We start from the raw sequence: 24,543 nt of genomic DNA on the forward strand, positions 1-24,543 counted from the left end.
CTGGGAGTTGTAGGATTTTTCTTTCTTTCGCTGTCTAAACATGCATAGGATGGCAGGCTTAGGATGCCATCCTATGCATGTTCAGGCAGAAAACAATGCATAGGAAATGTATTATCCTGGCAACGTAAATGACAGAAGATTAAATAAGAGAACAGACGAAGAGAGGATCCCTGCTAGATCAGACCAAGGACTCATCTAGTTCTGCCTTCTGTTCACACAGTGGCCGACCAGCTGCCTAGGGTGACCCACAAGCAGGACATGAGTGCTACAGCACCTTCCCACCCATGTTCCCCAGCAAGCGGTGTACACAGGCAGACTGCTGCCTCTGCTACTGGACTCAAAACAGCCACACTGGTCTCTTTTCCAAGCTTTTGGTATGTTAAGAAGCATGGGAAATCCTGCACATGTTCAGACAGAAAAAACAACACCCAGCAACTTTTTTTTCTGTCTAAATCTCTTTCTGCTGGGAATTGTAGGCCTTTTTGTGTGTGTCTATCTGAACATGCACAGGATTGTGCCGCAATTGACCAAATGCATCTTGTAATTGACTAAAATGCATCTCCTCAAATCAATGGCAATTTCTTCCCTTCGGTGACTGTGCTAAGTACGGTTAATGCTGTTCTCTTTCCCATGTCTTTGCTGTGTAAGGGTGCAATCTGGCACGCTTTTTATACAGAAGAAAAGTCCTACAATTCCCGTGGTCCTCGCCTCTCCATTTTTACTATCGCAACAACCCTGCGAGGTAGGTTAGGGTTAGGATTCGTGCATGTCGTTAAAAAAAAAAAAGTGAGATCAGGTATAGAGAGATCAAACAGAGAATTGACCCGTCACAAGCTCACCAGGCGGGCTTAGACAAGTACTGGCCTACTTTACAGGGTTGTTGTAACTATTATGAAGTTCTTTGCTCTAAATCCCTATATAAATGTGACATATTATGCTTGGAACTGTATCCCAGAACACCAGTGTGACGTCACTGCACCTGCTTTCTTCGATTGGGAGTGTTGTATATGGCTTCCGTTTCGACACCTGCCTCAACACCCCCCGCTTTCCTGCGTTGCTTCACCCTATATCAATTTTTAGATTGTAAGCACCTTGGGGGAAGAGACCTGTTGCCTTGTAAAGCACGAGACGCACTAATGGCGTGTAATAAACCGTAAGTTCATCATAATACATTAGGGTGATATTGTCATCTGCCAAACAGACAACTTCAGTCCTAGACTGGCCCCATGAATGGACGTTGCAGGTCGTAGTCTCACGCGACTGGTATCCAAGGTGGGGAAAATTGTGCGCCATTTTGTACAGACCTACAAAGGGTTCCAGCAATTTCTCAGAGTTTCTCATTAACTTCTGCTGAGCTCCAGATCTCTACTGTGGGAATGAGGATTTCATACTATCCAACATGGTTTTTACTGCACCATCATTAATTGGATTCAGAATGGTGATCCTGCCTTAAATTTCGATTCTTGGGCAAGTTTTCCCTTTTCTTTTTTTAAAGTCTCAATTTGCTTGCTGGAAATGTATATTTTGTGACAGCCCATGCCCACCCTGGCAGAAATTTGATGAATGGGCAAGCCCTATCCCCATAGCAACCATTTTGTGAGAGTACCCACGACGCCCTCTCAAAAGTCCAACCCCCCCCAAAAGTTGGAGAACCCATTAATCAGTGTCACTTGGGCCTGTACCAACTAAAAGTCCGTTATTATTCATAATAATTCCAACTGGCTGTACTTATCGCGCCATAACGTTGACGAGGAACCGCTTTTGACCGTTCCGTTCTTTTTGGGAGCCTCCTTCAGCATCCATTTCCTTCAAAAGAAATGACACACGCAGAGACACAGGTGCAATCATGATCAGGCAGAGCAAAATTAGCTTCCTCGTTTATTGAGAACGTATGACAGCAAACGGAATAGTTAGTAATTGTCCAAATTAAAAAAAATAAACTCATCACAAACACCAGGACCAAGAAGAGCGGTTCAGAACAGAGACGATGGGAAATTCAGTTAAGACTGCAAAGGATCAACAGTTCTCCATTCTGATATGATCTGAGTACGTCACCCTGCCCCGCTTTAACAGATAGCCAGGGGAAGCAAGTTATTAGGAAATACACAGTTCCGATCAATTTCAACCTCTATAACCTGCTTTGGAGTTATTTCTGTAACAAAAAAAATAAAGTTAAGGGCTTGGTTTGCACACAACGCTGGGCCGTGGGTGTGATTTGTTGAAACCCAGCTTGTCGTCGTGTCTGAACCCCCCCCCCACGAACAAACCATGGTTTGTTAACCAGCTACAAAACACAAATAGAAATAGCCGTTTCTTTTTTGCATACAAAGTCCAGCTTGCTTAAACCATGGCTTGTTACACTGATCCTGGTCAGACGACACGCTAAACCAGGCTGGTCAACCCCAAACCATGGCTTTTCCCTGGCTTGTTTCTGCTACCACCTGCCCTGAAATGGAGGAAGCAGCCTGAAAACAAAACCGTTATGAAGACTGGCAGAACAGGCAGGGAGAAACAAATCGGAAAACAAGTTTGCCTTGTTTGCTTGTCTGCAACACAAACCGTGGCTAAGGTAGTAAACTATGGTTAACACAAACTATGGCTTAGCGTTACGTGCAAACGCAGCCAAACTCTCTGGAAAGAGTAATTATTTGGAATCAAAACTGAATTGGTAGTGTAGCAAGCTGGTCCCTTCCAAAAGAGGAATTTCTCTATCTTATCCCACTGTGTCAAATCACCACCTTGGCCACTCTGAGAACCAGAAGCTGGCCATGAGAGAGCCTACGAACGCCTAGTATTTCATTTTTACATTTCTATTCCGCCTTGATTCCAGGATGGGAGTCACCCTGGGTTTTTCCAGATGGTGCGCCATCGAGACGCTGGCCAGAAGCAAACCTCCTTAGCTTCAACAAGGATGCCGCCTTCAGCAAGTGCCTTCATATCAGGAGAATAATAATTCAAAAATAAAGTTTAAAAGCATGATCATAAAAAAATAATAAAAATAATAATAAAGTGAAATAGAATCAGAAGGCATCAACATTAACTTCCTTCCTTTTCTGCACTCACAGGGTTGGCCCAGGGTCTGCCTTCCTCAGGAGAAAGGGCTCCGGTTACGGAAGGTCCCTCTGCCCGATTTTGGGGGATCCTCTTCCCCCACAAACCGCAGTTCAGCCCATTTATCAGGGTGCTGGTGGAGCTAAATGGGAAGTGGGGCGGCGGCGTCCACTTGAATCGGCATCGCTCTGGATCCAACACACTAGCAGCAAGGGTGACTGTTTTACTGGCCTGCCAGGCCTTCTCACCTCTTGTAACATGTCAATTGGAGAAGAAACGGGAACAGGGGAACTTTTAAATTAAGCAGAATTTCAGCAGTATATTAGCAGCCATTGAGCAAACGAACACCGAACAGCGTACAGTGCAGTTTTAATCAGGCCCCGGATTTTCCTCATTGTTTAAAAATTGGTTAGCTATATGTGTGCGTACGTTTCTATGTCCATGAGTGGTTGTTTTTATATATATATTATGCATCATTAATCTTTGTAAACTGCCCAGAGATTTTACCATTTGTATTGGGGCGGTATAGAAATGTAATAAATGAGATGAGATGAACTTCATGGATTGCTTCCTTTCACTCTTTGCCTGTCCAGCAGGTGAGCTGAGATCTCCTACGTTTGCAGCCTAAATGGTGGGGTTTGTTTTATGACATTTCTGTACCGCCCAACAGTCAAAGCTTTGAGACCCAGGCGACTTCACCGACCTGCCGGTCCAAGTGCACACCTGGAACGGTTCCTACCCACTTCTCAGATGGAGAAAAGTTATCTCTGGGTCCCCGTATTTATTTATTTATTACATTTATATCCCACCTTTTTTCCTCCAAGGAACCCAAGGCAGCGTACATAATTCTCCTCCTCCTCTCCATGTTCTCCTCACAACAACAACCCTGTGAGGTAGGCTGGGCTGAGAGTCTGTGACTGGCCCAAAGTCACCCGGTGGGTTTCCATGGCCAAGTGGGGACTAGAACCCGGATCTCCCAACTCCCAGTCCAACGCCTTAGATGTACACGGATAGCAGAATTTACAACTTGAACAGGTGGCAGGGGGAGTTAAGTGATAGCGAGTGGATAACAGTACTGCCAGTCAGTGTCGACCACACTGGGCTGGAGAGACCAAGGGTCCTCACGTCATGTTTTTATACATTCTTGTATGAAAATAATTAACCATTTACTTTTCTTAATGGCCGCTTCGATTAATGGGGTGGGTGGGTGGTTTACTAGTTGGTTAAAAACCAACCAACCAATAAATCAACCAGCTACACATTGCAATCTTAACATCCAATCTCCAGACTTCAGCCAAGGAGAAATTTCCTGACAGTAAGATCTAAACAACAGTGGAGCAGTCTACCTGCAGAGGCTGTGGGTTCTCCATCTCTGGAGGTTTTTCAGAAGAGGCAGGGCAGCCACCTCTCATGGTTGGTTGAATTGGTTTTTCTGCACATTGCAGAGGGTTGGACTAGGTGATCCTTGTGGCCCCTTCCAACTCTACAATTCTACGAAATTCTCCTTCCCACCTTGGCAACATTCCTGTTCTGTCCCATCCTCCTCCTTCCCATCCCATAATTTCTAGGGACGTCAACAATAAAGCGGCTTCCTCTGTCCCTACTTTGGGGGACTGCAGTTTCCTATTAAAAGGAGATTAGGTAATTTCAGGGGGGATGAAGTTTTCAGTGGCTGTATGCTGCCTCCAGGATCAGAGGCAGTGTACTGGGGAACTCAAGCTGGAGGGTGCCATGCCTTGCTTGTGGTTTTCCCATTGGGGCATCTGGTTGGCCCCAGGGGGAAACAGAACGACTACATAGGCCTTTGGTTGCATCCAGTACGGCGCTTCTCACGTTCTATTGCCTCCAGGCCTGATGTGGTGTTGAAACTGAGGACGTGTGTGAACACGGGCGGCTTTTGTTTCTTCTTTTTCCAAGAGAGGAAGGGCAATGAATAGAAGGGAAGGTAAACAAAGAAACCAAAGCTGCCCGCATTCGCTAGCAAAAGGGGAACTGCTAGGATGGCTGGGCACAGGGGCAGGAAGAGAGCCTGCAGGGCGCTCCTGCGGGGAAGGAAATATGTCTCTCCGGCAATGGAGACACGTCGCCTCCTCCCTCCCTGTGGGATCCCGCCTTAGCAGAGGTCAAACCGCCTGGTACGCACGACAGGGCGGGTTCCGCTCCGACCACAACAGGGTCACCATGCAGAGTGCTTTATATTAGCCACGGACGCGAACGAGGGCCTTTCCGCCCCCGCCTTGGAGAAATTAACAGTGTGCACTTTCACTTGGTCCCGGGTGAACCCAGGTTTTGTTTTAGCGGAGTGGGTTCTGCTCCTCCCCGATCAACCTGGCACGCCCCGATCCGCATTGCCCTACTCCTGCAACGGCAGGATTTCAACTGCTCGGCCACGCTGCGGCGTGACAGCTCTCGAAGGAACGGGCTTCTACACGATCGCGATTCACGGTTAATAAGAAGAAAGGGACAGGACCTGACCTTTTATCGTTTAAAACACAGAAAGCAAAGCCCAGAAAAGGCCGCGACTTCTCCTAACATCCTGCTTTCGAACTCTCACGTACGCTCTCCCTTTTCGCAGAGGAGGGGAGGAAGTTAACCTGGATGCTTCAGAGGAACCTGATTTCCCCGGAAGAACGGACTTCCGTAGCACAGCGTTGCCCTGCAGATGGCCCACCAGGCGGTGGAAGGCTGAACCGTTCGGCCAGCGGAGAAATGTCAGCTTGCTTCCTGGTCGTTCGCACCCAAACATTTATTCGCCGTACAGCCGGAGGCTCATCCGTCCTTTTCCCTTTGTGCCCCCTTCCTCAACCTGGTCTTCTCCGGATGTTTCGGACTACAACTCCCAGCATCCCTGACTGCTGGCCCTGCAGGGAGCTGGAGTCCGAAACACCCAGAGAACACAAAGTTGCAGACGGCTGCCTTAGTGTTTTACTGACCGAGTATCAACAACATTTTTATTTTTTCTAAAAAACAACGATTTAAACTTCAAAACCGTAAGGTATCTGGAGGGGAAGGAGTCTCAAAACAGCGATTCTGGCAGGAGGGATCCTTTGACCCTTCTTCTCAGGGTAGCTGGATGGTGGAGGATTCACCCAGGTCTACGAAGTTGTCAACTCCGGCCTAGCTCCTCAGAGCTAAACTACACACTCTTTTACATGCAGCGCATGTAGGCAATCACAACTTTTTCTTTCCCTTTTGTGTTAGCGCCTGGGCCCCTGATGCGTGGGGGCGGGGATGACGTTTTCCCACTCAGCCACCCTTTTTTAATGTTATATTTGTTCCACCCCCACCTGCCCCATATAGGGGCTTAAGGGGGGGGGAACTCCCTTGGCACAAAAAACCTCCCTCCATTATTGCTAAAGTAAAAAACAACCCTCCATTGGTGGTGGTGGGCATTTAAAGAAAAACGTGGCTGGGGTGGAGGAAGGTTTAACCCCCCCCCACACACACACACGGTACATGGTGCTCTTGATTTGGATCAATGTGGTGATGAGACCCAGCTAACCTGCCCCTGGACCGCTAGGTCTCCACATCGCTCTCGTATAGCTCTCCGGACCCAAATGCCCCCGATTCAAACCCAGCTCCTCTTTTTACTGGAGTCACAAGACCTCCCGCAACACAAATGGGAGAAATCTAGAACTTAAAAGAAATAGGTGGGTGGGTGGGTTGGGGGCGGGCGGGCACGATGATTACATCCCTCTTCTGGCTAGAGGGTCGCGGTGACGTCCATTTGCGGCTTTTCCTGTTCTCTACGAAAGGTCGACAGATACATGATGCTATTTTTGCTTCTTTCCTTTCCTTTTCTTTTTATACAGAAATCATACACACGCACACAAACTCCAATTTGTACTTTTTTAAACAAAAGAAAAGGGGAAGGGAGAGGGCGGAGGAAAAATCCACTATTTTAAAGGAAAGCGGGTTTTTTGTTGTGCAAAATGGTCTCCCTCCAGCGACGTTTCCTCGGGTGCATTCCCCCCCCCTCTATCTGCTGGGGGTCATATTTTTTTTAGACATACACGCACCCGCACGCTCACACACACACACACACACACACACAAATATTCATCAAGGCTCCTTCCAACAGCTAAGCTGGTGAGAAAGTCCAACCTATGTACAGTGAACTGGAGAGATCCTGGTTACAGAGCCGGGCAGGAGCCGGGGGACGCCACGTTCGCCTCTATCTAGATGTGTCCATGTTCTCATCCATAAAGTTATTGCAGTGTTCTATGACTTTCCTAGAAAGAAAAACACGAGCAAGCTTAGGGAGCAGCAAAGAAGGCCGCTTGCAATGAGGAACAACGCCCCGGCCCCCATTATTTTGCTGGCTACAGATTTCGGCAGAATCGCTGGGCAGGGGAAGCGGCCTGGCTTCACTCGTCCGCCCCTTGAGGCGTTCCATTGGGAGCAGGACAGGCGCATAAGGGAATTCTCTTGTTATCTCCCACCACAGATTGGAGATAACACGGGGATTCTTCTCCCCACCTCGTCCCAAGTTCCCTGGGTAGCCTCCAGGCTTGGAAAGGAGAGCGGGTGAGGTCCACAGGGCCCACACCGGTCGGAGGTTGCCATCACGATGGAAGAGCATGATGGCAAAACGGGGTCAAATCCCTACATCATTGAGAGATGCGCTTGCTCCCCTGAGAACTTACCGTCCCATTTCCTTCGTCTCTGGTCGTGCCGACGCCATCTTAATCATGTCCCTCAGGAGACGGAGCCCGCCTTCTTTGATCAGCAGGGAGCAGTATTTGTCCGCTGTCAATGGGAGGAACACAGGTGGGTTGGGTTTGCTTTTGCTCCCAGCTCTTGCTACTTTATAGAAACAGTAAGTGTTTTGCTCTCAGAAAAGGGGTCAACGTCTCCAAACATTGGGTCAGGCTTGGTTCCTGGATAAGGAACTCGACCCAGGAGAGAAGAAAGGAAAGAAAAAGAAGATGGAGAGAGGAGAGAAGCCCCCTTTCTCACTAAATATAATATATACCCCCTTAAAGGCAGCCTAAAAATAATTCTACTACCGAACGGTACTGAATTTACATGGGTTGGAAATGCTCATATGTTGATACAGTGAACCCTACAAGAAAACTTATGCAGGTATTGGAATTGAACATCTTGGTCCTGCCCCATCTGAGTGAAGCCGTGCCTACTCGCACCCGTAGGCACAGCTCCTGCCATGGTACCTCCTTAATAGCCCTCTGAGGAAAGGGCCCATTTTCCTGAGTGGGGGCTATCCCTCAATAGAGGGGAGGGGGCAGGCATCGGGTTCTGTTACTCAACCTCCTAATCCCACCCCCCTGCTTCAAACCGTACGGGCTGCAAAGCTGTGTGCCAGTTAGGGATGTCTGCCACCTAGTGACTGAAGATGTCACTGCAAGATTCAACCACAAGGACACATCAAAATTAATTCAAAGTAATTAATGCATTTTAAAACAAAATAGTCGTAGGGTCTCCTAATAGGCATGTCAAGTTACAGGCGTCTAGGTTTTATGATCTTAGAGCTATTGCACTGACAGACACTAATAAAAGAGGACAGACAGACATCCTCTTTTATTAGGATAGATTTATTTACACACACACACACACACACACACACACACAGAGTTGAAGCCATACTTAGAGCTAACTTAAGTCCCATAGATTTCAATGGGTCTATTCTAAGTAGGATTTAAGTCTGGATCTAAGCCACAGCAATCTCCCAAAAGTGTTGAAAGCATTTTCTTTTAACTGAAAGCTTCTGCCTTTGTGCGTGTGTGTGGTGTTTTTACATTATTTTAAGTGAATGCTGTTTAAGCTGCCCTGAAAAAAATGAGTGGAAAATCAAGATACATGTTTATTAATAACAAAACATTAAGATACGCTGTATTAACGCCTGGCCACCCTTCTAGATATTATTTCCATAAAGACATGTTCTGAACGCCCCTGACATAACACCAGCTGCCATGGCACATCTTTTTTTCCGGGAAGGACTTACGGTAGACAGAGATGAGGTTGTAGAGCGCCCAAGAAGCCCAGTGCTGGCTGACCGGAGATATTCCTTGGGGTATGAGCCTAAGAATCGGTTCAAAAGACCTGTGCAGACAACCCAAAAAAAACCCCGGAGATCAGAACAAGCGATGTTTGTGTGCGGAGAAAACAGGGAGGACAGAAACCAAAAATTTGGAACTTGTTGGGGGAGAAAACACGCCATCTTCCTGACCCCAATAATAGTCAAAACACCTGCTTTCAGACATCATATTTATCCCGCAAAGAGGGCAAAGGTATTCCTGCAAAGATCTTTGTAATTGTATCTCCTGGAATTCATCGTCACTACATATAGTGATGATAGCCATGGGCACAGCTCGCTTTTAAAGGAGATCAGACTTTTTTTTTTAAAAAAAAAAAAGTGGGTGCATCTATCCCATAGAACAGGGGTGCAGAACTTCAATCCAAGCCTGGGTGAGCAAGGGCGTTTCTGGAGGTGTTTGAAAGATGCCGTGTTTTCTACCTCCTGAACTGCATCGGGTGGGGTGGAGGGGTCCAAAGGGCTATCAAGAAGGCCCGCCAACGGGGCACTGCGTGGTGACACTCCATTAATTTCAGAAAGACCAGCAAGGCCTTGTTTGACGATCTTAAAAGTTGCCTGGGTATGTATGTGACAAGCCGGTCTGGTCCCTAAAACTACTACAGTAAAAACAACAAAACCAATGTCAGGCTGCCCTTGATTTAAAGCAGCAACAAGCTATCACGGACTATGGCTAAAAGAAATAATGGGGAAAAGACAGATTCCTAGCGCGAAGTCCGACCCCAGAACAACGCAAGGCTGTTCCTCTTTCGCGCCTGTAATAGGGGGTTTCTCGCCACCTGTAATTGATGTTTCTCTTGGAATTAACGTCCCAGCGCTGAATAGCTGCCCACATCCTGCCCACAACTTCTTCTCTGCGCGGCTCACAGATCATCCAGGCCTCTGGCCCATCGAACATGATGTGAGAGAGGACCCCGCAGGCGTTATAAGACACTTCAATCCCGTCCGCTTCGCTGTCCAACAGGTTGCTGTCATGGAACATGCCCAAAGATGTCAAACTTTGAAATTCTTACAAAGTCAGGCTTCAGGGATTAGTTACCAGCTTTAAGCTAAAACAGACTGGTATTTTCAGTATTTAAAGAGTCAAACTAAGGATTACTTTCACCTTCAGGGTTTTAAAGCAATTAGTAGGCACAATAACAAGGGTTACTTAGAGTGCAGAGTTAATCGACAGCTATGAATACATCAAAGAAACTTGGGGAAGGTATAGTATCTAACAGCCAGGTTGGGGCAAACAGCCTGATATATATGTGTCTATAAAACAACTAACACGTTCATCATGTTCTGTAGTAGTGCTGGTTTCATTCCGTTAGAAGCCTGGCCTGATGTGCTCTGCTGTTTTATACTTCTGACTGCTTATTCTGTTTATGACTCAGTAACATTTACTCCAAGGCCCTGGTTACTTCAGGCTCCCTTCAGCTCAGAAGTATAATTCAGGGTACCTGGGAATAATTCAGGGTACCCCTCTGTTGCAGGTATTGTTAAAATAACTGGGAGTCAGAAATCCTTGCAGATCTACTCAAATCACTTAGAGATCTATCAATAAACCCAGACTTACCCATATTACATGATTGTGCAAGGAATGATCTCCAGTATATTCTTAGGACCCTACCCACAAGGTAATTCTCACGCAACAATCACGTAGAACAAAACTGTGAAATGCCAGAGACCGCCTCGGAGGCCACTTTCAATCCCTACCGCCGGAGGAGGGATGCACCCACCTGAACACACTGATGAACTGGGAAGTCATCAGTTGTGGCCGTAGCTCTTGCACTTCCGCAACGTTCCCCAAAAGGCCCAGCATGTTACGGTGCAGCTCTTGGTTGTTAGGAAATTCCTGGGGTAAAAAAACAACAGCGAAAGGAAATAAGGAATCTGAACAGAACCCAGAGTAGTCATTGCATCCCAACGCCCAGCCTGAGGCAATACAGATAACGAAGGGATTTCCTTCACACCGCTCGCCCACTTGCTGTCATTCACTCACGTCCAATGAAACCAGCGGGGCCTAGGAATGCGGAAATTTGGCTGTGTTGTGCCCAAAATATCCATATAATATAATAACTTTGTGCGTTTATATTTTAACCAAAATATGAACTAGTCGCAGGCAGCAAGAGCCCAAAACTTGAGAAACTCATCAATCCCGCTAATAGCAAGCTCAGCTGGTGAGCGCCAATAAAAACGGAGCCAAAATAAGGCCACTCGGACACACGAGGGGGACGTCTTAATAAGCTAGGGGGAACCGGAAGGTTTACAAAAAAAGGGAGACTCAGTAGGTGGCAGAAAGGGAGAAGGGCCGTCTCAATGGTGACCCCTCAACTAAGGAGTGAGCTTTTCAGCGCCAGGGAAAGACCAACTTCTACTCCAAGCATTTATTTCATTATTGCATTTATATCCCGCCTTTTTTCCTCCAAGGAACCCAAGGCGGCGTGCATAATCCTCCTCTTCTCCATTTTATCCTCACAACAACCCTGTGAGGTAGGTTAGGCTGAGAGTCTGTGACTGGCCCAAAGTCACCCAGTGGGTTTCCATGGCCGAGTGGGGACTAGAACCCAGATCTCCCATCTCCCAGTCCAACACTTTAGCCACTACGCCACACTGGCTTTAATGGCAGACGATGGGGCATCGATGTCTTCTGTTTTTAAACAGGTCTATAAGGGAATATATTGCGTACTTAATTTGCTTTTAGCTGTTTATACTGTTTTAATTTTTCTACGTTGGCATTTTTCAGACTGTTTTTACTACGTTGTATTTAGTAATTTTTTTAATGAATTGTTGCAAATCAGCCAGAGAGCTTTGGTCACGGGGCGGTATAGAAATGATATTATTATTATTATTATTATTATTATTATTATTATTATTATTATTATATCTCTTTTCTCACTCATGGCAGTTTTTCTAGATTTTACATTGTATTTTATATTATGGTTTTATACTATGAATGGTTTTAATTTTTGTGAACCGCCCAGAGAGCTCCGGCTATTGGGCGGTATAGAAATGTAATAAATAAATAAATAAATAAATAAAATGGCAGTTTTTCTAGATCAGCCTTCCTCAACCTGGGGCGCTCCAGATGTGTTGGACTACAACTCCCAGAATGCCCCAGCCGCTGGCTGGGGCATTCTGGGAGTTGTAGTCCAACACATCTGGAGCGCCCCAGGTTGAGGAAGGCTGTTCTGGATGGACGTGACGGGCTTTGCCAGGTCATGCTGTCTTTTAATATGATTATTATTAGTAGTAGAAAACAGCTCCTTCACTTTTGCAATTTATTGGTATACTTGAATTTTTATTTTCAGAAAAGCCGAAAACTTTTACACACCTTCAAGCACTCCAAGAACAGTTTCATGCCGCTATAATTAAGGAACATTTCACAGTTGTTGGGGGTTTCGTCCGTGATGTTCCACAAGGCGCTCCAAGAGAATTCCATCACCTGGTCACACTGCCAGAGCAGAAGAAAACAGAGAGAGAGAGAGAAAAGGTTCAGTTGCAATGGACACAGCCAGACCTGTGCAGAGTCTATCTGCCGCTCTGAAGGCCCCTGGGAGGAAAAAGCGGCCCTGAAATATTTATTTAAATAAACAAACGACAAACAACAGAACATTTTTTTTAACAACAACAACACCACGGCTAGCTGTTGATGCTCTAGCTTGTTTTTCCCCGTCCCGTTAGACAGGCAGCTCTTTCAGGGAGCCGGATCTTACCGTTCTATCCACCAATTTCTTCTGGATTAGCTTCAGCATCGTCTGTCGGCAGAAAACAAGCAGGGATAAGTGACATACAAGCGCGTGAATTGCAGAAAGGAAAATTATGACCCACGGTAACGACTAAATGAGATTTTAATTTTCCCGCGCTTAGTTCTGCTGTTGGTGACGCTTTAAAAGTTCTCCAACTGTTCTGCAAAGTTTTCCCCCCCAAAAAATAAATCAAAAGCTTTCACATTGTTTCCAGTTTTAATTGTAAAACTGGGCACCTTGGGTATCCTGTTTAGGCAAAAAGGTGACCCATAAACAGAGAGAAGAAGAGGGTTAGCATCATCTTAGCCAGACCATTCCTTAAAGTGGAGTTAGATGAGGCAATAGCACCATTTTCTGGTCTTTGAATCACCACGCAACACCCTCTAATGACGTTCATTTAATCCCGATGCACTCTGAAGGGAAGGAACTGTTTGTCAAGGTTTTGTTTTTGTGAGAGAGACTTCTACAGGTGAAATGTGTATAGCAGGAGGAAAAGAGTAAATTAATTCAGGGCTCAGTTCTATTGTCCCCGAGAGGGCGTTGGGATTCCAGTGTCAGAACCGGGACGTGGAAGAGGGCAAAAAGAAGCCATTCTGGAGTTGATCAGGAGATCCGCGGGACCTGAAACTCTCCGATTTCCCAGAACGAAAAAATAAAAGCTATGCCACGCCTGGAGCTGCTGTGCTTTATTTCCCTGCCGGTGAGAGGAAAGACAGATACGCTTATTTTCCCCTTGTTCAGGCAATTGCGTTACCTTTCGTTAAACCTCTCAGGGTGGTTTCAGCCAGGTTCGGGGGCGAAATCTGGCCTGCTTGTGGTCCCAATAAAGCCCTACAAGGTTCTCCAGATGGCTCCCACCCCATTCCCCCCAATTGTCACCCACCATCTGGTCCTTTGCACCGGTTTTCCCCACACCGAGCGATGGAAATGCCTCTGGTAAGGCATAATTGCTGGCAATCAGAGCTTTAAGCTAAAGTATGGTGGCATTTCTGGCCCCGCCCCCTTCTCTGTTGACTCCGCCCACCCTGAAATGCAGGGGGGGCCCTCCCCCCCAGAGCGTCTCTGCAATTGAATTTGGATCTGGGGCTGAAAGAGCGTCGACAGGCTCGGCTTGAGCGAAAAAAATCACAGGCGCCAAGGAAGGAGGGAAAAGACCTGCTAAAGGAAGGGTTTTTGACCGAAATTTCAGCATGGCCTAAGTGAGCGATAAGCAGCCGTCTCTGGGGCCATACCAACCATGACAAACCCCATCTTGCCCACGGCCTCCTTGTGGTCGTTGTCCACCTGGCACACCAGGGCGTTGCAAAGGTGCACGGCGATGCGCTGGATCGACTCGTCCTGCCGCGTCGGGTTGAGGATGTTCAGGAGCAGCTCGTTGACCCGGCGGTACTGGAATTCCAGCTCCTCTGGGATGCTGAAGTTGCACAGGGTGAGGCAGCAGTTGCGCTGCACCTGGGGAGAAGGGAACACGGATGAGCAGCCGCCGGCCAAAACGGGTCATCCCGCAGACAGCAGCGCTGATGCCAGGGTTACAGAGGCTCTAGCTCAGCCTTCCTCAACCTGGGGCGCTCCAGATGTGTTGGACTACAACTCCCAGAATGCCCCAGCCAGCTCTGCTGGCTGGGGCATTCTGGGAGATGCAGTCCAACACATCTGGAGCGCCCCAGGTTGAGGAAGGCTGCTAGCTGCTGGCCTGAGCGTCTCAATTTGGCCCGGAGCTTCCTTGCATTCCTACAAAGACTCCCAAGCTCAGGGGAGACCTCTTTGGAGCAGTCAGCTACAGTCAATCAGGGCAACCTGGAAGGTCCGGAGACAGGGATGCTCTCCTGAGCTCCCCAAGAACCCCTTTAACCCAGTGCCAAGCCCACCCGTAGTCCCAGACATTCCGCCCACGGTTCATCAGAGCACTAGGGACGGCGACAGATCAGGTGGGGATGCTGTGATCCTTTAGAAGGCGGACCAGAAACCAGCTCAAATAAGTAAAACCAGAACTCACGGTGACTTCCTGATAAGACTCCATGCCGTTCAGCACCACCTGAATGATCTGCCGCCTCAACCTGATGGTCTGCTCCAGGCGGTACTCCGAGTTGGTGAGGTAGAAGAGGGCGGCGCTGCCCGTCACCTGGATGTTTTTGTCGTACTTGTGACACTTGAGGGCGCTGATGACGAGCTGCGGAAATGGGGCGCAAAGTCCGGCCGCTATCAGACGCCTTTCCCCCCCCGCTCGCTCTTGTTACACAAAGCGAGAGCTGAAAATAAGGGATCGGTCCACCTACACATGTATCCTGTACCCCATGGCAACTCCGGGTTTCAGCAGCGGTGTATGCCTCTTGTTACCAATTGCGGGGAAGAAACCGTGAGGAACTGCAGCTACTCTTACGACCCGTTTACGGCCTTCCCAGAGGCTTCTGGCAAGAGGCAGTGCGGTAGAGTGGTCAGTGCCGGACTGGGATTGTGGAGACCCAAGTTCGAGTCTCCGCTCAAGCTGCCACTGACTCTAAGCCCTAACCTACTTCGCAAAGTTGTTGTGAGGATAACACAGAATCATAGAATAGCAGAGTTGGAAGGGGCCTACAAGGCCATCGAGTCCAACCCCCTGCTCAATGCAGGAATCCACCCTAAAGCATCCTTGACAGATGGGTGTCCAGCTGCCTCTTGAAGGCCTCTAGTGTGGGAGAGCCCACCACCTCCCTAGGTAAATGGTTTCATTGTCGTACCGCTCTAACAGTCAGGAAGTTTTTCCTGATGTCCAGCTGGAATCTGGATTCCTGTAACTTGAGCCCGTTATTCCGTGTCCTGCACTCTGGGAGGATCGAGAAGAGATCCTGACCCTCCTCTGTGTGACAACCTTTCAAGTATTTGAAGAGTGCTCATGTCTCCCCTCAAACTTCTCTTCCCCAGGCTAAACATGCCCAGTTCTTTCAGTCTCTCTTCACAGGGCTTTGTTTCCAGACCCCTGATCATCCTGGTTGCCCTCCTCTGAACACGCTCCAGCTTGTCTGCATCCTTCTTGAATTGTGGAGCCCGGAACTGGACACAAGACTCTAGATGAGGCCTAACCAGGGGAGGGGAGCAGGACAACCATTTCCTTGGAGGAAAAGGTGGGATATAAATGTAACACAATAAACAAAAGTGAATTAAAAAATAAAACTGTGGGGAAGAGACTGCTGGACCAACAGAACCTTGCTTTGATTGTGCAAAGGCTCTTACGTTGTCACGGAAGAGAGGTCTACCAGCACAACACTCAGTGACGCAGTTAGGAAGTGAGGGCTTTGAGCTTAATGGTCGTCTACTCTGGGATCTCTAATGTAACTCAGGCTCCCTTCCCCTCCTGAATTTTATTTTATTTCTTAAGATATTTTTTAATCAAGAAAAGAAATAACAGGGAGGCCGGTGTGCTGCAAAGCAGCGAGCTGCCCTCCAGCGCCATCTTTCTTTGGGTTCAAAAGAACGGTTTTGTGTTTTAGGAGCTCTGCCCCACCTCTGCTTTGGACTTAAGATCTTGGCCAAGTGACTTCTGGGTCACGGGACAATTTGTGAACGACCGTGCCCACCGCGGCAGCCCTTCCGTGAATGGGCAAGCCCCGCCCCATGGCAGCCATTTTGTGAGAGTGCCCAGAGCACTCTCAAGCTTCCAAGTGTGCCCACCGACCCTCCCAGGAAAGCCAAAAGCCCTGGGCCGCAGCGCTCCCCGCTGGGATGCGCACGCTCACCTTGAGGGCTCGCAGGAGCTGGCCGCAGCGCTCAATGCGGGCGATGTCGAAGAGCAGGTTGATGGCTCGAGACGTGATTTCGGGCCGGTGTTCGGTGTACGCCTCAATGGCGTTCAGCACTTGCTCTTCGTTCTTAGCCCCGGTCACCTGGTAGCGAGGATGAGAATATTCAGAAAGGGGACTTCACGAAGGAATTGACTGGAGAACTGTACCAGGCAGCCGGTCTCTGGACGTTTGGTCAGGTTCTAATGCAGGCGTGGACAACCCGCCACCCCACCCCACACACACCCCATCCCCATGGCCGTTTCTGGAGGCCCGCTGACCCTGCGAAACGTGCCGCGGAGGCGGCAAAAAACAGGGCAATACTGCAAGGGGAAAAGGCAGACTGAGTCCTTGTGCAACTTCTCCCCATTCCAGTGTGGTGTCGTGGCTAGAGTGTTGGACTGGGGGTTGGGAGATCCGGGTTCTAGTCCCCACTTGGCCATGGAAGCTTACTGGGTGACTTTGGGCCAATCACAGGCTAAAGCAGGGAGACGAAGTCCAAAATGTCTGGCGCTCGCCCTTCTGCCCTGCCCTGAAGTATAATATACATGCGAAATACGATGTTATTGCTATCTGGTATGGGAAGACTCTCAGGCAGCTCCTAGATGCTCCTGTTGTTCCAAAGGGTGGAGATTCTTCACCTCTTCTAATTCCGCATTTACCTTGTAGGCTGGGATATGCGACAGGTGGCAGAGCGAGGTCTCAAAAAGTCCCAAGAACTGGAGCGGCCGCTTCAGGTTCCGGAAGGGGGTGATGCTGCTAGTTTCGGGATTGGTACTGGAGGGACACATGAAGCAAATGAAGCTGTCACGTCACTTAGGGCCTGTCGACGCTGGTCAGAGGTTCCGGGAGCCTGACCTTTCCGTAACCGAAACGGGCCTTACCTGGTCTGGCCCACTTTCTCGTCCAGGCAGGAGGACGTGCAGTTCTCCAGCATGGTGTGGCCCGAGATATCCAGGGACGTGAGGTTTCCCAGGTTCTCCACAAAGAGGTTTAGGACTCGACGCGTCAGCTTGAATTTGTAATAACTGGAAAGGCGGTCCCGGGAGATGTCCAAGTGCCTGCGACGACCAAGGAGAAAACGTCGCGTCACCTACGGGGGACGCCTGGAACAGGCACGGGGCGTCACGGCCTGTGCGGCGGCGGTGCGCGGGTGGGTGGCGATGCCCTGCCCGCTCCGAAAATGGGGCAGGAAGGTGGGGTTTGGGGGCAGAAGGCCGCTTCCTGAGGATACCGGCTTTCATTCTTTTCTTAAAAACGTTTCCAGACCTCCCGTTCCCAGGCCCCGGACGGCCTCTCCCGCTTCCCACCCACCCGCAATCGTTCAAAGCTCTTGTTGCTGGTATCACAGCATCAGGACCTTTCAACCTTTTAGAATGGAGGGAAAAACTGCACAAAACCCAGGCGATCACCAAACCCTCAGTAGTAAGGGGGGGGACTATTGGGCCAGATTGTAATCACAGGTGGGGCAGATTCAGCTCCCAGGCCTGAGATTTCCCACCCCAGCAATAAGAGCTTGAAGGCACAACCCTACGCGCAGGCTTAGACAGAAAAAGGCCTACCTAATACCGGGAGTTGTAGGCCCTATTTTTCTGCCTGAACATGCATAGGATTTAAGAACATCAGAAGAGCCCTGAGGCTCAATCAGACCCAAGGTCCATCTAGTCCAGCACTCTGTTCACACAGTGGCCAACCAGCCATCAGACAGGGATGAGCAAGCAGGACATGGTGCAACAGCACCCTCCCACACAGGCTTATTGCCTTGAATACTGGAGATCGCACACAACCAACAGAGCCATGGACAGCCTTTGCCTCCGGGAACTTATCCAACCCCCTTTTAAAGCCATCCAGATTGGTGGCCATCACTCCATCTTGTGGCAGTGAGTTCCATAGTTTAACTATGCGCTGGGTGAAGGAGGACTTGCTTTGATTTGTCTTGGATCGCCCACCTGGATTCCTCTGCCTAAACACGCTTAGGATTCCTCTGCCTAAACATGCCTCCCCAAAATGGAATCCAGCCCTAAGGCCGAAAGAAACTCAACCCCCGCTGCCATCGATGGATTGATCCTCCCTATTCTCCCCCCCACCCCCCACCCTCAAGCTATCGCTGCCATCTTGCAGCCACGGGTCCCGGGAGCCGATCCTGCACCGGGCGGAGAAATCCAGCGAGGCGCAAAGCTGCTCGCTGACCTGAGCTTGCGCAGCTGCGCAATGGCTTGGATGTGCTCCTCGCAGAGGTCCACGTTGTAAAGTACGAGCGACGCCAAGCTGTCTTTCCACTGGGTCAGGAAAAGGATTTCGTTGAGCTGGATGCCAGAGAGGTCCAGGGCGGTGAGGGTGGCCAGGGGCCGGAGCAGGCTCTCCACGTTCACCCCTTCGGTCATCCGGCCCAAGTTCAGGATCCGCAGGCGGCGGAAGCCTTCGAAGGTGAAATCTTTGACCAGGACCTGGCGCTTGGGGTTCAGGTCGTCCTCGCAGCCCCCGGGGTTCTCCTCCTCGTAAAAAATGTTGGTGCAGCCGAAGAGGCTGAGGGAGACGAGGGTGGGGCTGAAACTGCCCAAAGTCTGGAGGCTTTTGGCGGTCAGCTTCTCGCAGTTCGTCAAGAAGAGCTCGATGAGATCCTACGGGAGAAGAACCGGTGGGGGAATATGAGGCCGGAGGGCTCTGGCGCCACGGAAAAGGCCGGTGGTGTCGTGGAGGCCGGGCTCGCGGTGGGGGACGCAGCCTCAACACCTAACTGACCTCACTGGGGACGCCGTTGTGAGGATATAATGGAGAGGAAGAGGAGGATCATGCAAGTGGGGAGAGAAATGTCGTAATACAAAGAAATAAATTGTAGTCCACAAAGCTTTGTGCCGTAATAAACTTGTTCAGTCTTCGAGGTGCAAGGGGGAGGGTTTCCCTGTCAGTTTTGTCTCACACGAGGCACTCAGAGTGGCTTATGACCAAAATATCTGACAACCAAACCCTCCCATCTTCCCCGGGATACGACGAAGTTAATCAAAACAAGAGAGATCCTATAAACCAGCAATTCAATCACACAGCCTTAGGGGAAGCATTTCAACCACTTAGAATGGGGAGTGGGGTGGTGGGAAATCATGCAAAGGCCAGGAACCTACCAGAGGAGAGGCGATCAGGGACCATTCTGTGATGTGGGGAAGGGTGTGTGGCTATGTGCGAAACCTCAGAGGGCTGGATTTGGCCCCCAGGACTGAGGCTCAACACCCTTGCTCTGCAGCCAAAGTTCCGGAAATTGCTACCAAGCGTTAACGGCATCATGATGGCATGAAGCAGCGCTAGGGTACCTGTTTCCGAATTGCTTCCAGGTCTTGATCCTGGACAATGTCCTCCCTCAAATGGATCCGCGCCAGCCTGGTGCTCCGAGGATCGGAGAACAGGGTGAAGAAGTTCTCGTTGTGCTCAAAGATGCTGTCGGCGTTGACCAGCTCCACGTACCTACGCAAGAGGCGAGGGCGTCAAGGCAGGGAAAGGATTTCCGCGTCCTTTGCAAAGGACAGCATGCCTAACTTAAGTCCCATTCATTTCAATGGCTCTACTCTAAATAGGCCTTAGGTTGGATTTTACCCAGGAAAACTGGATTCAAATCTCACTCAGCCCTGGATTTCTCCAGCCAGCCTCTTTCGGGACTATTCCCATTCTTCCATCCTACATTACCTCATGGGATTCTTCAGCGGAGACATTGTTATTCACCCTTAAAGCAATATATCTGGGCAGTTATGGGGTCCTAATTTATTAGTGTAAGACCTTCCTGGAGTGGGCAGGACCAAAGCAAAAGGGGGTGGGGTCAACACACCAGCCTATTTAAGCTTAAACCTCTTGCTGCCAGGCACCAAGCCTTAAAGGAAAGGCATTTCAAAGTTTTAGAAAGAGTGCAAAAGCCAGGAAACCACAGCAGATTATGACCACACCTGGAGTGTTGTGTATGACTCTGGGCACCCCATTTCCGGAAGGATATGGACAGGTTAGAACAGGTTCAGAGGAGGCCGACAGAGATGCTGCAGGCCCTATGAGGACAGGCTGAAGGAACTCGGGGTGTTCAGTCCAGAGAAAAGGAGACTGAGGGGAGACAGGTGAGCAGTGTTCAGGGACGTAAAAGGGTGCTGCAAGGAAGATGCTCAAGAACTATTTTCCACAGCCACAGAAATTTGGAGCTGAAATAATGGGTATAAGTTGCAGCTATCAGGATTTTGATTAAATATAAGGGAAAACTTCCTGACGCGAAGATCTGCACAACAGTGGAACAGCCCAACAGAGGCTGTGGGCTCTCCCACACTGGAGGCCTTCAAGAGGCAGCTGGACAAGCATCTGTCAGGGATGCTTTAGGGTGGATTCCTGCATTGAGCAGGGGGTTGGACTCGATGGCCTTGTAGGCCCCTTCCAACTCTACTATTGTATGATTCTATGAGTCTACTAATGGAGGTTGCGGGTTCTCCATCTCTGGAGGTTTTTCAGAAGAGGCTGGGCAGCCATCTCTCATGGATGGTTCAAATCTATTCTCTGCATGGAGCCGGTCACTGTCTCTCCAGTTAGCCTACCTCACAGGGTTGCTGCGAGGATAGGACTTTGGTGGGAGCTGGGGAGGAAAGAACTATATGCGAGTTCCCTAGAGGAAGGGCGGAATGGAAACAGAAACGGAAATTTACTCGTTGACGAGTCTGTCGCAGATCTCGCTCGGCAGGAATATGTCCGGGTGGAGACGGAGCGTCTCGTTGTCCAGGAGGTAGCAGAGGGTGTCCTCCAGGTTGTGAAGACAATAATTGGTGCACAGCGTCATCAGCGACTCCGGGCTGTCGGCGGCCATCTTGCGGCAGAGAGCGGGAGAAATGGGGGAGTGAGGGTAGGGGGGGAAATGCCAGGCAGATCAGCGCTGCTTCTTTCTCCCTAGAATTGTTTTTTTTCTAAGGAGATTTCAGGGTGGACTTCAAAGGGATATCAGGACCGCTGCAGGCAGAGGAAAGAAAGATACACCAGCTGTTTTCCAACGATTTCCAGCACATTTATTTATTTACTGTTACATCAATAGCCCTCCATTTTTCCCTCTTGCAAGGAGCCCATGGCTGCTTACATGGCCCTCCTCTTCTCCGTTTTACCCTCACAACATCCCTGTGAGGTAGGTCAAGCTGAAAGTCAGAGGCTGGCCCAAAGCCACCCAGTGAGCTTCATGGCCAGGTGGGGGGACTAGAACCCAGGTCTCCTGACTTCCAGTCCAATGCTCTAACCGCTACACTAATGCTCTAACCGCTTCTCTCCCACCAAGTAAGGCACAGATCGTAATTCAACAGTCTCATGGGTGACAAAATTGGGGGGTTAGCCTCGATGGTGAAGAGAGGGGGGGGGGCATATTCTAAATATTAGTATCACATGGTTGATTTTATTTGTATTTTAATCATGATCATAAAATGGCTGGAGAAATCTATTTGGTGAGGTGTTTAATAAATGTAAAAATAAATATATGTTCTCTTTAAGAATATTTTTAATATAGACTTATCCCTGCTCTTATGAAGTGGGATCTACATCTTCTTCTTCTTTTTTACATCAGTTTCAAATCCGCCAACCAGAGCCTGCTACAAAAGACATTAAGGGCGCAACTCTATGCATGTTTCGGCAGAAAAAAGTCCTATAACTCCCAGCATTTCCCAACCGGTCTGCTGAGAGTTGTAGAGCTTTTTTCTGTCTCAATTCTATACCCCGGGAATTTGTTTCAAGAAGCAGAAGTCCACACACGCATAAATGCACTTGGGCGTATCTTGATTTCAGCAGTTTAATTTAAGTGGTGTGTGTTAGTGTCTGTGTGTGATGTTGCTGCCATTGTTAATAAATTAGGAGTCAGAAACTCTTGCTAACATACTGCAAATCACTCAGAGCTCTATATTGATTGATTGATTGGATTTGTATCCTACCTTTCTACCAAGAAAAAAAGTACTCAAGGCAGCTTACAAAAATGCTCTTACAGAAGGCTTTTCACTAAAGATTCCCACAGTGCCAACAGAAGTAGAACAATCTGCCTGGATCTCTCTTGGTGTCTTTGCCAGAAACAGAGGCTGCTGTGGTTCCCTCCTCTCAGCATGCCCCCAACCCAGCATCCTCCAAACGTGTTGGACAACAATTCCCATCATCTCACAGCCAGAACAGCTGCCTGAGGGGTTATAAATTGTAGTCCAATACATCTGGAAGGCACCAGGGTGTTGGGAGGCTGCTGTGTTTCAACAGGTGAATCTCAAGGTTGGGGGATCATGGGAGTTGTGAACTACAGCACTCAAACTGGCTGGAGGAGGATGGGAGTTGTGGTCCAACACCAGGCTGAGGTAGGCACTGCTTTTTCTCAACAGGTGGATCTCAAGGATTTAAAGCCATCGAAGTCGGAGGCTAGCACTACATCTAATGGAAATTAATTCCATAATTTTAACTTTGCACTCTGTGAAGAAATCTTTGTTTTTATGTGTCCTGAATCTCCCACCAATCAGCTTCATAGCATGACCCCACTGGGTTCTAGGATCATGAGAGATCCTAGAACACTTCTCCACACCAGGCATAGTTTTGTACACCTCTATCAAGTACACCTTCCCTCATTCACCTCTTTCTTAAGTTCAACAGTCCCAGATGTTATAATCTTTACTCATAGGGGAGTTGCTCCAGCCCCCTGACCATTTCAGTTGCCTTTTTTCAATTGTACAATATCTTTTTTCTTCAGGTACAGTGATCAGTACTGTAAACAGTATTCCAGGTGTGGCTGCACCACAGATTTGGATAAGGGCAGGATGAGATTGGCAGTTTTACTTTCAGTTCCTTTCCTAAGTATGCCGAACATGGAGTTTGCCCATTTTCACAGCTGCCACACACTGGGTCGACATTTTCATCGAGCTGCCCACCACAACCCCAAGATCCCTTTCTTGATTGGTCAACCACTAACTCAGATCCCATCAGGAGAGAGAGATAGATAGATAGATAGATGAAGCTGAGATTTTTGCCCCAACATGCATCACTTTACACTTGCTTGCATTAAACCACGTCGGCTATTTGGACGCCCTTTCTCCCAGGTGCAGAGTACAACTCTCACACTGGCTCGGGGACGATGGGAGATGGAATCCAACACACCTGTTGGAAGATTTGCCAGCTTGCAATGTTGCCTGATGCAGGCTGGGGGTCGTTTTCCAATGCACCTTTGCAATGGGTGGGTGTCAAGGTGGGGGGATCCCATGCCCCGCGTCTCCCCCTCACCCACCTCCCCACACCCACCCACCTCAGTGCAGCAGGATGGGTCCCCTTGGGGGGAGCCTGGATTTCCCCCTCCCCCCAATTTCCCACCTGCAGCCTGCGTGGGCCCCTGAGCCTGCACCCCCTCCCCTCCATCCCATCCCATCCCATCCCATCCCTCCATCCCACATACTCACCTGGATCCCAGGTTGAACAAGTGTCCGGGTTGTACCTGGTTCCGGTTCCGGTGGAGGAAGGGAAGTAGGGAGGGGGCCACAGAAGGGGATGTGGGGTGGGGAGGGGAAGAGTCCCTAGTTTCCCCCGGGGTCCGCTCCCCCCTCCTCGCTTTCTCTCTCCCTCGCTGCAAGAGCAGCCGCTGTCAACAAACCCGCGCGTCACTTCCGGCAGCCGGTTCTCCCGTTCCCTCCCCCACCACCGCTCCAGAGAACCAGAGCGGTGCTCCTTTCTTTCCCTTCCCCCGGGAAACAAAAGCCACGATAGGAGGGTTCCGGAGGTGGGGCGGTCCTACCTCTTTCACCCAAACCCCACATAATTTTATTTTTAAAAAGAGATCCCCCCCTCCTCTCTCTCTCTCTCTCTCTCTCTCTCTCTCTCTCTCTCTCTCTCTCTCTCTCTTCCCCCCCACGTTTCCTTTGGGCAGCCTTCCCCAAAGCTAGAGCCCTCCTAGTGTGTTGGAGTGCAACTCCCAGCATCCCCAGCCAGTGCGCTAGGTATGTTG

At 49.2% G+C, this 24,543-nt stretch overlaps 1 protein-coding gene across 1 annotated transcript; it reads right to left on the reverse strand.

The window, feature by feature from the left end:
- Window positions 1-1,841: 1,841 nt before the first annotated feature.
- ZER1 (zyg-11 related cell cycle regulator) lies at window positions 1,842-24,112 on the reverse strand. Its single transcript, XM_063144841.1, has 16 exons — window positions 24,002-24,112; window positions 21,254-21,551; window positions 19,895-20,045; window positions 18,780-19,210; window positions 17,474-17,650; window positions 17,252-17,366; window positions 16,548-16,694; window positions 14,831-15,004; window positions 14,071-14,286; window positions 12,802-12,843; window positions 12,420-12,539; window positions 10,825-10,940; window positions 9,883-10,071; window positions 9,014-9,111; window positions 7,698-7,800; window positions 1,842-7,283 (listed from the first exon to the last, which is right to left on the reverse strand). Exons 2-16 carry the CDS (start codon window positions 21,409-21,411, stop codon window positions 7,226-7,228), a joined length of 2,295 nt encoding a protein of 764 aa, XP_063000911.1. The 5' UTR covers window positions 21,412-21,551; window positions 24,002-24,112; the 3' UTR covers window positions 1,842-7,225.
- Window positions 24,113-24,543: the final 431 nt, after the last annotated feature.

Source organism: Elgaria multicarinata, chromosome 19 (genome assembly GCF_023053635.1).
Source record: "Elgaria multicarinata webbii isolate HBS135686 ecotype San Diego chromosome 19, rElgMul1.1.pri, whole genome shotgun sequence".
NCBI lineage: Eukaryota > Metazoa > Chordata > Lepidosauria > Squamata > Anguidae > Elgaria > Elgaria multicarinata.